Below are 14,594 nucleotides of genomic sequence, written 5' to 3'. Positions count from 1 at the left end.
AGATGGTAAACTGTATATTATGTGTATTTTATCCCAATTTTTCAAAAAAGGGGGGAAAAGGGAGGCTGGGGACAGATGGCTGGGAGTGCTGGGAAAACAGAGGGAGCTCCCAAAGTTCTGGTAGTAATGACCAATAGGGTGGAGAAATCACAAGAATGCTCCCTTGGATGGAATGGAAAGTTTGACAGAAAGTGGAGGAATGTAATTTTGGGGACGCTGAAGAAAAAATTTCCATAACAATTGATCTCCAGAGTAGGTGACAATTCCAAGATTCAGAGTCTAGATGTAACTGATCTGTGCCAGACCTTGCTGTTCATGAAAGCACAGACAAAGCCATAATGACCCCATACCCAAATATCTATACTTAAGCCAGACTCATTTAACTGAACGTTCTGGAATCCCCTCTTCAGGCATGATCATGATTCCACTGCATGATTCCCTGTATCCTGGGAATATTCCCTGTATCCTGGCTTGGGGGTTATAGGTGAGCTTATTTTCTAAGGTCCCTTAGACCAAGTTCTGGTACATGGTGGGATAGTGGTAGTGGGAAGAGGGCACTGCCTCACCAAAGCTCTCTTCCGCCAGTCACCTCTCAGCAACCTGGTTGGTATGGCCTTCTGCTCCTCTTTTCTCCTGCTGGGTGTTGGCCCATGATCTGCCTAAATCAAGGGCTTATCTTCTCAAACACACCTCTCTACTGTATATCTCACATGTCATCTGTCAACAGGTGTGGACGTGGCATGAGATCATGATAGATATTTGATATTACAAATATCCTGGGGAATCCTTACATAGAGAGCCTGTGGGTGATCACCACATCTCAGAAAAGCCTGGAAAATAGTGTTTCTGTTGTAGAAGGAGTTACTAAATGTTTTAATGACAAATGTATAGTGTCTTAGAGCTTCCTGTCCTGAAATATAGGATCCCTCGAGGAAGCTATACCATTCATAATTGTTGGAGTGTGCAATTTATGTTGTGGTTCTTATGTTGCAAGTCCCCCAGGGCAAGAGTTACCTTTGCAGGGAATAAGAAGGGAACAGAGAGATCTGAGTTGTTCACCATTGAGTAGGAACCCTCATGGACAGTTGGTGGAAATGCAAATTGGTACAACCCCTGTGGAAAACAATATGGAGTTTCCTCAAAATATTAAGAATAGAGGGGCACCTGGGTAGCTCAGTTGGTTAAACATCTAACTCTTGATTTCTGCTCAGGTCATGATCTCAGGATTGTAAGATTGAGCCCTGCGCCAGGCTCCATGCTGAACGCAGAGCCTCCTTAAGATTCTCTGTCCTCTTCTGTCCCTCCCCACCCCTTAAAAAATTAAAAATAGCATTACCCTATGATCCAGTAATTCCATTACTATTTACCGAGAGAAAATGAAAACATTTAACTTGGAAAGATACATGCACCCTATGTTTATTGCAGCATCATTTATAGTAGCAAAGAGAGGAAAGCAGCCTAAGTGTTTCATCCGTAGATGAATTATAAAGAAGATGTGGTATGTCTATAAAATGGGATATCACTCAGCCATAAAAAAGAATGAGATTCTGCCATTTACAACAACGTGGCTGAACTTAGAGGGTATTATACCCACTGATACAAATCATACAGAGAAAGACAAATACTATATGATTTCACTTCCCTGTGGAATCTAAAAACAAAACAAATGAACAAACAACAGACTCTTAACACACTGGTGGTTGCTGGAGGGGAGATGGATGGGTGAAACAGATAAAAGGAATTAAGAGGTACAAACTTCCAGCTACAAAGAAAAGAAATAATGGAAATGAAAAGTTCAGCATAAGAGATACCATCAATAAAATCGTAACAACATTGCTGACAGACAGTGGCTACACTTACCATAGTGAGCCCTGAGTAATGTATGGAATTGTTGAATCATTATGTTGTACATCTGAACCTGATAGAAGTCTGTATGTTAATTGTACTTCAAAAAAAAAAAAAAAAGAATATCAAGTGATGCCTGTGTATGGCCATCAAACATATTCCACTAGAATGAAACTGTAAGCAACTTAAGATGTAGTCTGTGAAATCCGTAGCAGGAGAGTTTCTAGCTCAGGTCCATGAGGGGCCATGGGAGAAGATGTTCCTTTCCACAGGCATGGAAGTAGCCAAGGTCTCCTCCAGAGGCACTGGGGAAGTAAAATGCAGTGGAAACTTAATGTAGAATGAGGTGTTGCAACCAGAAACAAGAAACTAGGTATATAAACACGCCAACGTGAGTACATCCTTAAAAAATAAAACACAGCATGAGCTCTTAGGCTCAATACTACTTTAGTGAAACACACAAAATAAAACCAGGTATATTTCTAAGGCCACGTGTTCCATTCATCAGACTTGGTGCCTCTGGGAGAGAGGGAAATGTGGTGGGCTGGGTAAAAGAGAAGACACAAATCAAGAAAAGATTTCATAGGGGCTCCTGTGTGGCTCAGTGCGTTAAAGCCTCTGCCTGAGGCTCAGGTCATGATCTCAGGGTCCTGGGATCAAGCCCCACATCGGGCTCTCTGCTCAGCGGGGAGCTTGCTTCCCCCTCTCCCTGTCTCTGCCTGCCTCTCGGTCTGCTTGTGATCTCTGTCTGTCAAATAAATAAATAAAACCTTAAAAAAAAAGATTTTGACATGTGGAGATGAAGAGGAGAAGGGAGTTGAGGGAAATTGGAAGGGGAGGTGAACCATGAGACACTATGGACTCTGAGAAACAACCCTAGGGTTTTGAAGGGACAGGGGGTGGGAGGTTGGGCGAACCAGATGGTGGATATTACAGAGGGCACAGATTGCATGGAGCACTGGGTGTGGTGCAAAAATAATGAATACTGTTATACTGAAAATAAATAAAAAGTAAATTTTAAAAAACGATTTTGTATGGGCATAAATGATTAACCAACTCTGTGCAGCTGAGGTTCCCACCCCCACCACAAATAAAGGTTTTCCATTTGCTCACATCCAGTCAGACTTAAGGATTGAAAAGGTATGTACTTAGGATTTAAGGCAGTTATATTCTGCATATCTTATACATGGTGTGGGTGGCAAGTGTTAGTTGTCTTCAGTGTCTGGTGGTTGACTTCCGCTGGCTGGCTCAGTTGGTAGAGCGTTGTTACCTTTGAGTAACAAGGGTAACTTGTTCTGAGTTGGAGCTCCATGTTGGGTGTAGAGATTACTTAAAAATAAAAAAATCTTAAAAAATTATGTATACTCCTCTTATTCCTTAATAATATGCTCCCCATCTTCCTTTGTGGGCAGGCTCATTTCTTTAATGACTAATTCCTGGTTAGTGTTGTATGGAGCTTCTGGGAAGGCTAATTAAAAGGGAGGAGGCATGTGCCATTTTCTCCTCCTCCTCTATTGTTGGCTTGGAATGTTGCCATGATGGCTGGTACTCTGGTAGCCATCCGAAATCATGAAAGAACTTTAAGAATGGAAACAACATGCCTAGAAAGATAGGAGTTGATATCCTGATGATCTATGAATCTGCTCTATGAGAACTTGATGACCCAGACCTGGTCTTCTCTAATGTGAGAGAGGAACATACTTCTGTCATGTTCAAACCAGTGTTATTCTGGCTTTTTTCCTATTATGTAGAGCCAGATATTCTCTTAACTGGTAAGGTGAGTTCTGAATAGCTGTCAATTTGGAGAGAATTTCATTTTTCTTAATCTGTCATTTCTTAGAAGAAAGGTTTCCTGGAAATACTTTTAAAAGTGCCCTGTTTCTTCATCTATCTGAAGGTTTCAGAGGGTACTAGTTATACCTTTGCTGTGATTTGTTTTAATTTTAAGGATCTCTTTCTTTCTTTTTTTTTAGAGTTTAATTATTTGACACATAGAGATAGTGAGAGAAGGAACACAAGCAGGGGGAGTGGGAGAGGGAGAAGCAGCCTTCACGGTGAGCAGGGAGCCCGATGTGGGACTTGATCCCAGAACCCTGGGACCATGACCTGAGCCGAAGGCAGACACTTAATGACTGAGCCACCCAGGCACCCCTTTAGGATCTTTTTCAATTATAGAAGAATCATATTCAATAAAGTATAAAATGATCTGGACTAAACTTGGAGGCACAGCAGAAGTCTGGCAGCAAGCCTAGATGGCACGGTTTCAGGATTCAGCCCAGAGGGGGCGAAACCCTCTCGTACCCACTTCAGTTGGATGTGTGCATAGAATGAATAGATGTGATCTCAGGGTCAGGCGGCTTTGCTGATGGATAGCTGCCAATTGGCCTGATAACGTAGGCAGAGCTCTAAGTAAGCACTTACATTAATTCTATTACTAAGCACAGTAACCTGCCGAACAGGCAGACTTTAAAAATCAGAGGCAATCCGGGGACTGAAAAGAACCTCTCAATTGAAGGGAGCTGGCATTACTAATTGGTGATTTTTCTACCTCTTCATTTTGTATCTTTTGATTCTTTTGAGGTTGTCCAGACCTTCTCCTGGCTCAAGGAAACAGGTTGGGCAACCTTAGAGAAATGTACTTAATTAGTATTAGTGATGGTGGCAGGTCCTGTGAAGCCGGAAAGCATCCGGAATTAAAAGGCTTGAAATTACTCACTGGACCACTGCCCTTGGAGTCAGGCTCATCAGTGCTCTTTGTTGCAAACAGATCTCTTCCCTTTCTAGACTTGCAATTTGGGATCTCTCTTGGCTTAGCAACTCACACTTTCCCAGATGTAATTTTACTGAAAAAATAATTTGCATATGCTTCATTGTGACAAAAGAAATGCGTGCTTATTGTAGAAAACTAAAATTCAGTTAAGTAAACAACAACAACAAAGCAAGCTAAAACGTTGACACTCCCATCTACCTAAGGGCAACCATGTTTAACCCGTTGGTGTGTATCTTTCACACCCCCTTCTGTGTGGTGTATTTGTGCATGAATTTTAACTACAGGGCAGCAAGGTCAATTTTAGCAAGTATAAAGGCAGTAATTAATGAAATAGAAAACAAAACCCAGTAGATCTGATTGGGACAGCCAAAGGCTTATTCTTGAAAAAGACTGGTAAAAGAGGTAGATCTTTATTGGTCTCCTCTAAGGGAAAAGGAGAAAAACACACAAGTGAACAACACTTGCGGTAAGAACAGGGACGTAACTAGACAGAGGAAGATCACTAATCTAAGAGAACACGATGTTTGTAAACGTGTAAGGATGCTACCAAAAAGTTCCTGGGAAAATGCTTGGTGACTGGTGGGAACATGTGGAAGCAGTCTACTAACAATGAGGAATCCACTCCATTAAATTTGTGCACTTTTATCTTAAGGTCAAGGTCCCAGGGTGTGGCCCCGGGCAGGTGGGTGAAGGTGGTGGCTGAGGGATGGCGGCCAAGGATGGAGGAGAGTTCAGCCACATTGAGGGTTTGCTTGTGCACGACTAGATAGACCAGCAGGTGCTCTTCAACGCTCATGAAGTATGGCATTCAAAGCCTGCCTTCAACATTCTAGAAAGGTTCAAGTTCTGCATTAGCAAAGAAATCACAGATCAAACTCCTGAATCATTTGCAGCCATTTTTTATTCCAAACGTGTATTTTTGTAAACCTGCATTTCCCAAACAGTGCAAGTGAATTAGAAGTGACTGCATAGACTTTAATACATGTGACTTTGTAAGGAGGAGCTCCCCTCCCACCAAAATTCCTTAATGGAAATGTACATGGATGCATCAGTCAGGTTCTGGAAGTGAAGTTAGCGTGGGTGTCTGCCATGCAATTAATCACTCTTAAAGCTTTTAAACTCACTCTGCCCATCACACCGTGCACATTAGAATTAAAAATAAAAAACAAAACCTTAACAAAGTCTGAAATCTAGATCATTGTGCTATAAAGCATTGCACCACATGGGAAATTTGTCCATTATTCCCCTAATGTGCTGAAAATCAGAAGACATTCTAGAAGGTTCATATTGGCCCTACTGGCTCTGTATCCTCCCTTCAGCCATTCTTTGTTTCAGAAAATATTCTCCACTCTGTATACCACCCCTCTATATAGCAGAACAAAATGTCCCGGAAACCCCTGTCCATTGGAACATTTCTGAAATGACACTCACTGCCTGCCTTCGGTCTTCTACAGGGCCTTTCCCCTGCATGACCGTCCTTTTGCAGCACCTCTAAATTCCGCAAGTTTGAGTTCATGGCTAGCAGGCTTCACCAGATGCACATTTCCGACATGACTTATGTGTAACTGCATTCCCCTGGCCATCATGCTTTTTTCAAAAATAATAGTCGAATAACCTTTAAAAAATGACCCTGCTAGGGTTTTAACCGGTGGCATACAGCACACATATCATGGGGGATCTTTTATACTTCCCCTTTGAAAACAGGTCCCGGATGTTCCTGCCTGCAGTTTTCTGTTTGCTTTAATCCCTTTGGTAGGCTATGCGTGACTCGGTGAAGGAGGACTATTGCATTTTCTACAACATGTACCAGACTTGGAATCCTCCTGGTGATGGAATTTTCCTGAAGAGGTGACTGAAAGAGCAGATTCCTGATGTGTGCCTGCCAGTCCCCATAAAGGCAGTGGACCCACTCCCTTCTTCTAGCACCTCCTTGTTCCTAACGTCATGGCCTCTTCTTGGTGACAGGTCTAGCACTCATGGTGCGGATGTTTCCAATTCGTGAGTCCCATATCAACGAAGCAGAAGCGAATCATTTTTGAACAGAGGGCAAGATTTTCCTCAATTTTGACCAAGGTCCTTTTTCATATTTAAAAACCGTCTCCATATTTCTGACAGCAAAAACCATACTGAATCCGCAACTAAAAGCGGCAGCAGCTGTGAGAAAGAGTATCTGATAGGATTCCACAGTGGACCCGTTCGAGTGGGAAGGTTAGAAACTGGAACGTGCTTCAGACTTTTAAAAGAATATTCTGGAGGAGTAACGCACAGATGCCATTCACCCTGTCTGCTTCCCCGGAGAGCCTACCGAGAGCTTCCGAGCTGTGTGGAGTTGGTAAGATGCCCAGCTGAGAGCAGGCTCACGGTGTGCTTGGCTTCTTTATCACCGTGTTAAAGCATTCCCTGTTGACTCACCGGTTGCTCGGCCCCATCTAACACACAGAGGCACCAGCCTTCCCCAGACAGATTCCTGGAGTTGTTGCCAAAATTTGCTTCTGGTGATGCCAAGGCCATTTTTTTTTTTTTTAACTGCCTTATGAAGTCTTCATGATCTCCTGAGTATATGACTACTCATGTGGGTCTACTATTTGGAATGGACCAGAGGCAAAGAGATCCTGGCTCTGAGACTGCCCACGGGAGCAGAGTGAGTCACCCTCTAGGCCACCCCCAGCGCGCCTGCCCTCCCTTGTGGGAAGCTGGTTAGTGGCTATAGATGCTTTTGTCCAAAGCTGCTGATCACACTGATCCAGGCTTGCCACCGGAGAATCTTCAGGGGGTTTATGAAAGGACAGCATGACATGGTGAACGAGAATCCATCGCAGGAAAGCTACACGTGGGGTCTCCTAAAGGAATCCACACTCCACACTCCTCTTGTAGGGGGGTCTGGCTCTCCAGGCAAAATGTGCCTGCAGTGTTCTCGGGGGAACTTGCAGCAGATGCATCATTTCTGATGCACTGCAGGGGCCCCGTAAGAATCCTCGAAATGAGTGACTAAGACCCACTCAAAGCTGCCCTTACTACTTTGGAGAAAAGTCTCAGGTCAACTCTGAGACCTGGTTTCTTTGCCTGCATCTGCCCAGCAGTTACCTCTGTGCCTCCATCCCTCCGTTAGGAGCAACATCCCTAACTTCATTCTAAGACCTGCCTCATTCATGCCATGGACCCTCTGGCGTGGCCATCTCTTCCCATATTCACCACAAGGGGACATGTAATACATACACCACCTTCCTGCATCAGAGTCAGCTGCGTAATGAGGCAAAGAAAAGAGACTCATGTTCCATGCCAGGTTCACAGCTGTCCAGCATCCTCCTGATTCTGCCCCAGCATGAGACGTCTTTGCAAATATGAGCTGAATACGGGCACAGAAAATCTGTCTCCTCTCTGGAGTGGAGTTCTGTGTCTTTGCACCAATGGTCTCACACCCCAACATGTTAGTTTCCAGCAAACGCAGCCCTGTGAGAAAGATCCTTCATCTTTCTGGTTTCATTCCCATTTGATGCTGTTTGTTAGGTACTGGGGGCCTCCATGGGCTATAATAAGCCAGGGAGGACTCTGTCAGACCCTGCTCTTAGCCACACATTTTTTCTCTTGGCAGATGGTTTGTGGGGACGGCAGCCAGAGCTGCCCCAGTTGCTGAATGTTCACGATGGACCAGGCGCAGTGCTGAACACACTACACCTGTCATGTCATCGCCCTTTAAGAAAATCACCTTGCACTCTGAACCGGGCGGCAATGCGTCTGATAATACACACTGAAATGGGGAGACTGGAACTGGAGGCCACAGCTCAGCATTCACACACTTGGGGGCAAGGCTCATGTCAGTGCTATGCCCAGATCCCTGTGCATCCTTTCTTTCACATTGTTTCTGGAAGTCCCCCCGAGGGTGGGGGCTGGGGTGCATTTCCAGCTCTCCTTTAGAGGACCACCTTTGGGCTATCAGAGCCAGTCTGCCAGCAGGAACCGAGAGCGGGACTTTGAAACCTCCCGTGGGTGCAAGAATTTGAAAGCTCAGCTTCCTTGCCTCAGTTTGGGACCGTTCCTCATGGGATCAGGCTGAAGCTGCCTTCCGCGGGATGTCCTCTGAAATGGCACCCTCACCTGGTTTCCTCTCCTCTCCTGTCCTGCTTCCCTCATACCCCTACTGCTGTCTCCTGGGCATGGGACGCTCCCTTAATCAGTTACTTGCATACAAATCCTTGTATCAGAGTCTGCTATTTGGGAACGGCACTTCAGACACTATTTTAAAAACAAAGGACAGGTTGAATGGTCATCTCTGGGAAGGGATCTGCAGTCACCATGAGCTGGGACAGCAGGAATGGCAGGGGACGTGGAGACCTCCGAACTCGATGAAAAGGCCATGCATCACGGCATTCAGTCACAAGTTTGGGCTCGGTGGGCTCCGATGTAGTCCTTGTGGTATGTGGACCCTGATGCATGATATCCAGGATGAGACATCCTGGTAAACCTTCTGAGGTTTACCAGATGACCAAATGGCCTTGCTCCAAGCTCTCAGCTATCAATCCAAGTGGAAGGAGGGTGTGATGTCTGCTGTGTAGGTGATGGAGAGCAGACCTGTGCCAGGGTCAGGTTTTTCTATCCAAATGCCTGCTGGAAATCTCCCAATGAAAGGTACATATGAAAAACCACTTATAGTTCTTTAACACATTACTTTGAACTTGACTCCTGGCCATGAAGAGGTGAATCGTCTCAAGGGTCTCGGCGACCCCACAGCTCACACGCAGCTCAGCAGCTTGGTGGACTCATCCCACGAGGTTTCTTCAGATTATTTTATCTGCACGTCTCTGGTAACAGCAAGTTCCAAAGTACGATCAGGTTTTTATCCTTCAAAATTTGTATGAACGCACGTGTCCTTCCAAGCTTTCAGACCAGATATCAGTGCTTGAGTGAATTATAGAACTATTTAATAGAAATAATAAAACATCGATACAAATATAAAGACATAATCAGTATAAAAGGCTTGTATTTATAAAAATACGTTTAGGTAACAGTTTTCCCCTGAGGGTTGACCATGCACGTTGCATCCATAAATATCGCTCAGCTCTGGTGCTTGTTTTTCCCAAGTTCGGAGTTCATTTCTGAAAGGAAACGGGTGGTGGCTCCAGTCCCGTGACCTGGCCGGAGAGGCTGCCCCAGGTTGGCTCCTGGGCTTGGTAACGTGAGGAAGAGAACAGCATCAGTGGGGCCTCCGAAAAATCTGGAGAAGATTCTTTCTTCCAAATATGGAAGATACAAAGATCAAGGACGATGGGTGAATTGACTGGGTCCCGTGGCTGGCGTGGCAGGTCACTGGTTTTTCTGGACCCAGTCCCAACCATCTTCGTTCTCTTTCCGGTTTTTTTCAGCTTCAATGATTTCTTTGTACCTTCGGCGAAAGAAGCCCATCTGAAAGGCAGAGAGGGGAGAAGATAGGTTAGAATGCTGGAGAATCAGTAGTGGTGGTCCCCTGGGTGAGGAGGAGGGATGATATACTCATAGATCTGGGCGGGCTCGGAAAACCCCTGGGATGAGACCGCTTTAGGAAAAGCATTTTTGTGGTACTACCTTCCAAATGCCTGGACTTCATGCAGGCTATCTTATGACTGACTGTTCCTTGCAAAGTGCTTCTTGTGGCATGTTTCCCAAATGGTATGCCAGGGAACCCTGGTTACTGACCATGACTCAAAGACATTTATTTGGGAGCCAAACAGGTTTCGTGGTCAAATAAGATTAGGAAATGCTGCGTTCTTTTTTCCTTTGAGAGTTATGGAATGCACAGGAGAAGAGTCAGGGTCTAATAAAACCCTTAGTTAAAGGATCTAAAACACTCAGGGACTTAACATTTCCTGAGCTCATTTGGCTTTTGATAAACCCATTACTATCCTGGGAGATATTAGTCATTGGGTAATTGATAAATACTGCTCTCCCAGAATAGGCTGGTAAAAGTGTCTGCAGTCTACCTCGCTGTCCCTCTAGGTCTGTAGGTCTGTCGGTCTGTAGGTCTGTCCCTTTCTGGCAGACCTACGAGACATGCCTTGCCTGCACCCAGCCAGAAGTGTGGAATCCCCGAGATTTGGCACCTCACCGGATCCAGGATGGCAGTTTGCTATAGCTTAGTTCTGGAAACGCCTTCCCCTCTGACATCTTACAGTTTTTCACATCCTGGAGGAAGAGTTTCTAGCTCCTCTCACCCGGTCATCACTGACTGCTGGCGGTAAGCCGTTTTTGCAGCCTAGAGCTGATCTTCTCCCATGCTCAGGGGCACATGGCATGTCTCATCCTTTGTCCACTGGCCACTGTTTCTGAGGTCAGACATCCGTTCCTGCCTCTGCCCTCAAACATGACTGGCTGTGGGTTACTCCCGCCCCCTCTCTTCTTGGGTATGACAGCCCTCAGGTACATGACTAGTTTCCCCGTGGAACATACTGGCAGGGGAACTGGTCTTACAGCATCTTTATTGGCTTCCTTCTCTTCCCTATCTCACTTTCCTGCTCTGATCAGTGTTTCCTGGGGTCACCTTGCGAATCAATTACCCGCCCTCAAACCCCTGTGTCAGCCCCCTTGAATGGAGGGACTCCAACAGCCATACATGTTCAGTCTGCTGTTGGCCGGTCTGTGGTACGCTGGGAAGATGCTCACCCCAGAAATGTCTGCAGCGTGCTGCCAAGAGCAAATGTAAGCCCTGAGCCGGGGAGTCATCACGCAAGCCCAGCTCTCGGGCACACATCTCCCCCAACTCCTTCAGTCCGAGCTGAGCACCCACAGTCCTGATGGTCACAACTCTCCCCCCACCCGCCCCAAGAAGGGGCTGACTGGCCTCACTGAAGATGAGAACTGTCAAGACGGCTGCCAGGAAGCATTTCTACCCACGTCGCCAGGAGAACCCCGAGGGTCTGCTTTGAATGGAGTCAGGGAAGGGGTGGGTGCGGTCTGAGTGACCTGGAGGAGGCTTTCTTTAAACAACTGGTGAGGGCCTTGTGTTCTGAGCATCCCTCCTCATGGGGTGCAGACAGTTTTGCAGACAGACCCTGGCTTCCCAGGTTCTGCAGCCCTGGTGGTTTCTTCTCGGCACTCATCAAAACCCAATCTTCTAAGCCTTCCCTCCACGTCCCCCCCCCCCCCACTTTCTCTCTCCTTAAATCTCTACCACCTTCTCCCCTCTGCAAAGAATGTGGAACAGGGGCTTGGGCTGGATATTCTGGAAAAAGGCCCTCAGAGGACACCAACAGAAGGTCAGAAGGGCAACCTTCGCCTTACTAGAAAGGTCTAAGGCATTACTGCTTGGAATACTGTTACGATAAAGATGTGGTTGATGGAGCAAATGTGTCACAGGCACCTTCTGTGCTAAAGAGCACATAATCATGAGGCTGAGGCTGGCTGTGACTGGGAATGAGATTCTGGAGCACAGAACTCTGCCCACGGAGGGCGGCCTGCTTCACGGGTCCCACGTCATGCACTCTCAGTTCCAGAGAAGTAACTCGTCTCTACTGTGGTGCTAATTAAGCTGGATTTCAGCTGTTCCCACCTTATCTTTCCCACTCGTCTTAAGTCTTAAGACTCCCAAAAGGTAAGATTTCGCCTGTTTTGTCACTGGAGCTGAGCATATCCTCTGAACCTGGCAGGAATGATAAACGGCAAAAATGCCCACCATCCTGCATTCCCCTCATCCAGGCCCTTTACCACAGGACTCTATGGCGGTTCCCAGCCCCAGGCAGGGGCCGACTCCCCACCTTAAATCTGCACTGGGACTTGTTCTGACAATTCTGTTCCACTCTTAGGCCTCAAGAGGCCTGGCATGCTTCTGCTTGTTCCCTCAGGACCCTACCTGGCCTCCATGTGACTGAGTCCAATCTCAGGGAGAGTGCACCCAGCTGAGGCCCACCTAGACTAGCCAACCACCCAGCCACCTGCAGGTGCACACGTGACACATCTAGCTGAGACAAGACAGCCCCCCTGTTCAGCTCAGCCCCACCCACAGACCTGTGTGCTACGTGGATGTTTGTCACTTTTAAGCCATTAAACTTTGGGGGTGGTTTGTTATGCAGCATGAGGTAGCTGATACAGTACTCTGTGTTTTTTGGTCTGATTTACTGAGTGAATCAACACCCAAAGGAAGAGAGGCAGAGGGACAGCCGATATGGTTCTGGGTCTAAGGAGCATCACTGTGCCTTGTCCTGCTGAACAGACTTTTCTTGTTCATCTCCAAGCGGCACAAAAGTCGATTTATTTTCTCATGACTATGCCAGCATCAGGATTTGAAATAGAGTGTGCAAAACATCTAGCAAAGACTTAGAGTACCTGGATTCCCTGTCTCATGTAGCTTGCATGTGCTCACGTTTAAGGGTGACACTTGTTACCAATGCTGTGAATGGCACCATTGTCTCCTGCAGGCATCTAGAAGCAAGCTCTTTTCTATCAAGTAGTGTTAGCGTTAGTCCTAAGAACCACCCCCCACACCTCTGGAATGACTGGAACGCTGCTCCCAGAAACAGCCTTGCAAACTCTGTGCCCTGCTCCAGCACCGCAGCTTCTCAGAACACTTTGTCCCACCTAACCTGTGGGTAGTCTCTTCGATGGAAGGTTGGAACCACTGATGTTTGCCCTGTCTATGAAGCTCAAAGGCCATTTATTAAAACACAGTCCCCCCTCATGGTTAGTGATTGCTAGGTACAGTAGTGCAGGCTGTGCACTGCTTGTAACGGGGATGGTGCCCCTCACATCACAGATATCCTGGACATGTAAATGCAGTACAACTATCTTCCACCAGATGGCAATAGAGTGTCGTGTCCCCCCCACCCCCGCCTCCGTCCCCTCCCCCCCCATGAAACAAAATTTGCAGTCGGTTTTCCGAATTTTCTGACACAGGGAAGTAAAGTTTCTGGACGAAGGGGTGCAGCTTAGTAGTCTGCACAAAGATGCCATATAGGCTAGTGGGGGTTCTGTCAAAAGAATACACTCTCTTGTGTGATCAAGCTAACTCCATTTCTATAAAAAAGAGTATCACCTTTGTGCTTTTGTTTAGAGCCGAGTTCTGGTGTTTGATATAGGACCCACAGCCCAGGCTCTGAGTTTCCTGAGCAATGGCCACCAGAACTGTGTCCCACCAGGCCTACCCAGTACTCAGGACAGATGTGGCAGAGGGAGTCCAGGGTCCTGATTACCGCTCACGCTCAACTACCTCCTTCCTGCGCCACGGGGAAGGTCATTTTCTGGCTGTGCCCCAGAGCCTGAAGTCAGTCTGAAACCTCAGCTGAAACCCAGTGACAGCTTTTCATATTGGTCCCCACTCGGGACTGCAGCTGTTTTCAAAGAGTTTTTGGAAATTTGGGGTAAACTGAATTTTCCATTTTTATATTGAAGTACAGATATCGTAAAAACAAAGAGAGTCATGCAATTCTGAAAATAAAGATAAACTGAGACCTCAAAGACCCATGCGGCAGGTCCTCCTCTCTCTGACACACACTCTCACTCCCATTAGTCCTCACAGTTACTTCCAGGAAAACCTTTGAGACGTGCCAGGCAAACCTGTTTTTGCTGCCAGCCGAACTCACTGGGAATGATCCGTGAGGAGTTTAATAAACTGGACTGTCAGCAGCCATGCACTCAGTTTCAATCCAACGGAGTCCATGTTGTCCTGCACTTTTTCTGAAACCTTCCAGGGCTTGCCTTGCCACTTGAAGGGCAAAAGGCTCTGTTTACAACTGTTCTATCTGTAATGGAGGAAATATTCATGGAAACCCTAGAGGAGAGACTCAAGCCAAGCTTTGCTCAGCGGCAAACAGGGGTAGCAGTGTGCTTTCTTGCTTTTTGTCTTTGCTGGGTCCTGATAGGAGTCTGCGGCCCCACAGAGCTGCTCCCTGAGTCCTCCTGACAGACTCGCACAACTTTCTGATGTAAACTTGTATCAAAAACCTCCCAGAAAACAATTAGGGGAAGAGCAGATCTCTTCTGAAGAACCCTCACTAGGGAGGCATTGCGGGAGGCC

At 46.5% G+C, this 14,594-nt stretch overlaps 1 protein-coding gene across 3 annotated transcripts in view; it reads right to left on the bottom strand.

Moving 5' to 3' along the window:
- Positions 1-5,498: 5,498 nt before the first annotated feature.
- Positions 5,499-14,594, bottom strand: part of ITGA9 (integrin subunit alpha 9) — a 323,185-nt gene continuing 314,089 nt past the window's right edge. For all 3 annotated transcript variants that reach the window (XM_082745464.1, XM_082745463.1, XM_082745465.1), the window contains one exon: positions 5,499-10,015. In XM_082745464.1, the coding sequence (XP_082601590.1) occupies positions 9,917-10,015 (99 nt within the window). In that variant the 3' untranslated portion in view covers positions 5,499-9,916. The remainder of the gene's footprint in view (positions 10,016-14,594) is intronic.

The sequence above is a fragment of the Mustela nivalis genome, assembly GCF_964662115.1.
Source record: "Mustela nivalis genome assembly, chromosome: 1".
In the NCBI taxonomy this organism is placed as follows: Eukaryota; Metazoa; Chordata; class Mammalia; order Carnivora; family Mustelidae; genus Mustela; species Mustela nivalis.
The sequence above is the reverse complement of the archived record's forward strand: the minus strand, read 5'-3'. Positions and strand labels throughout refer to the sequence as shown.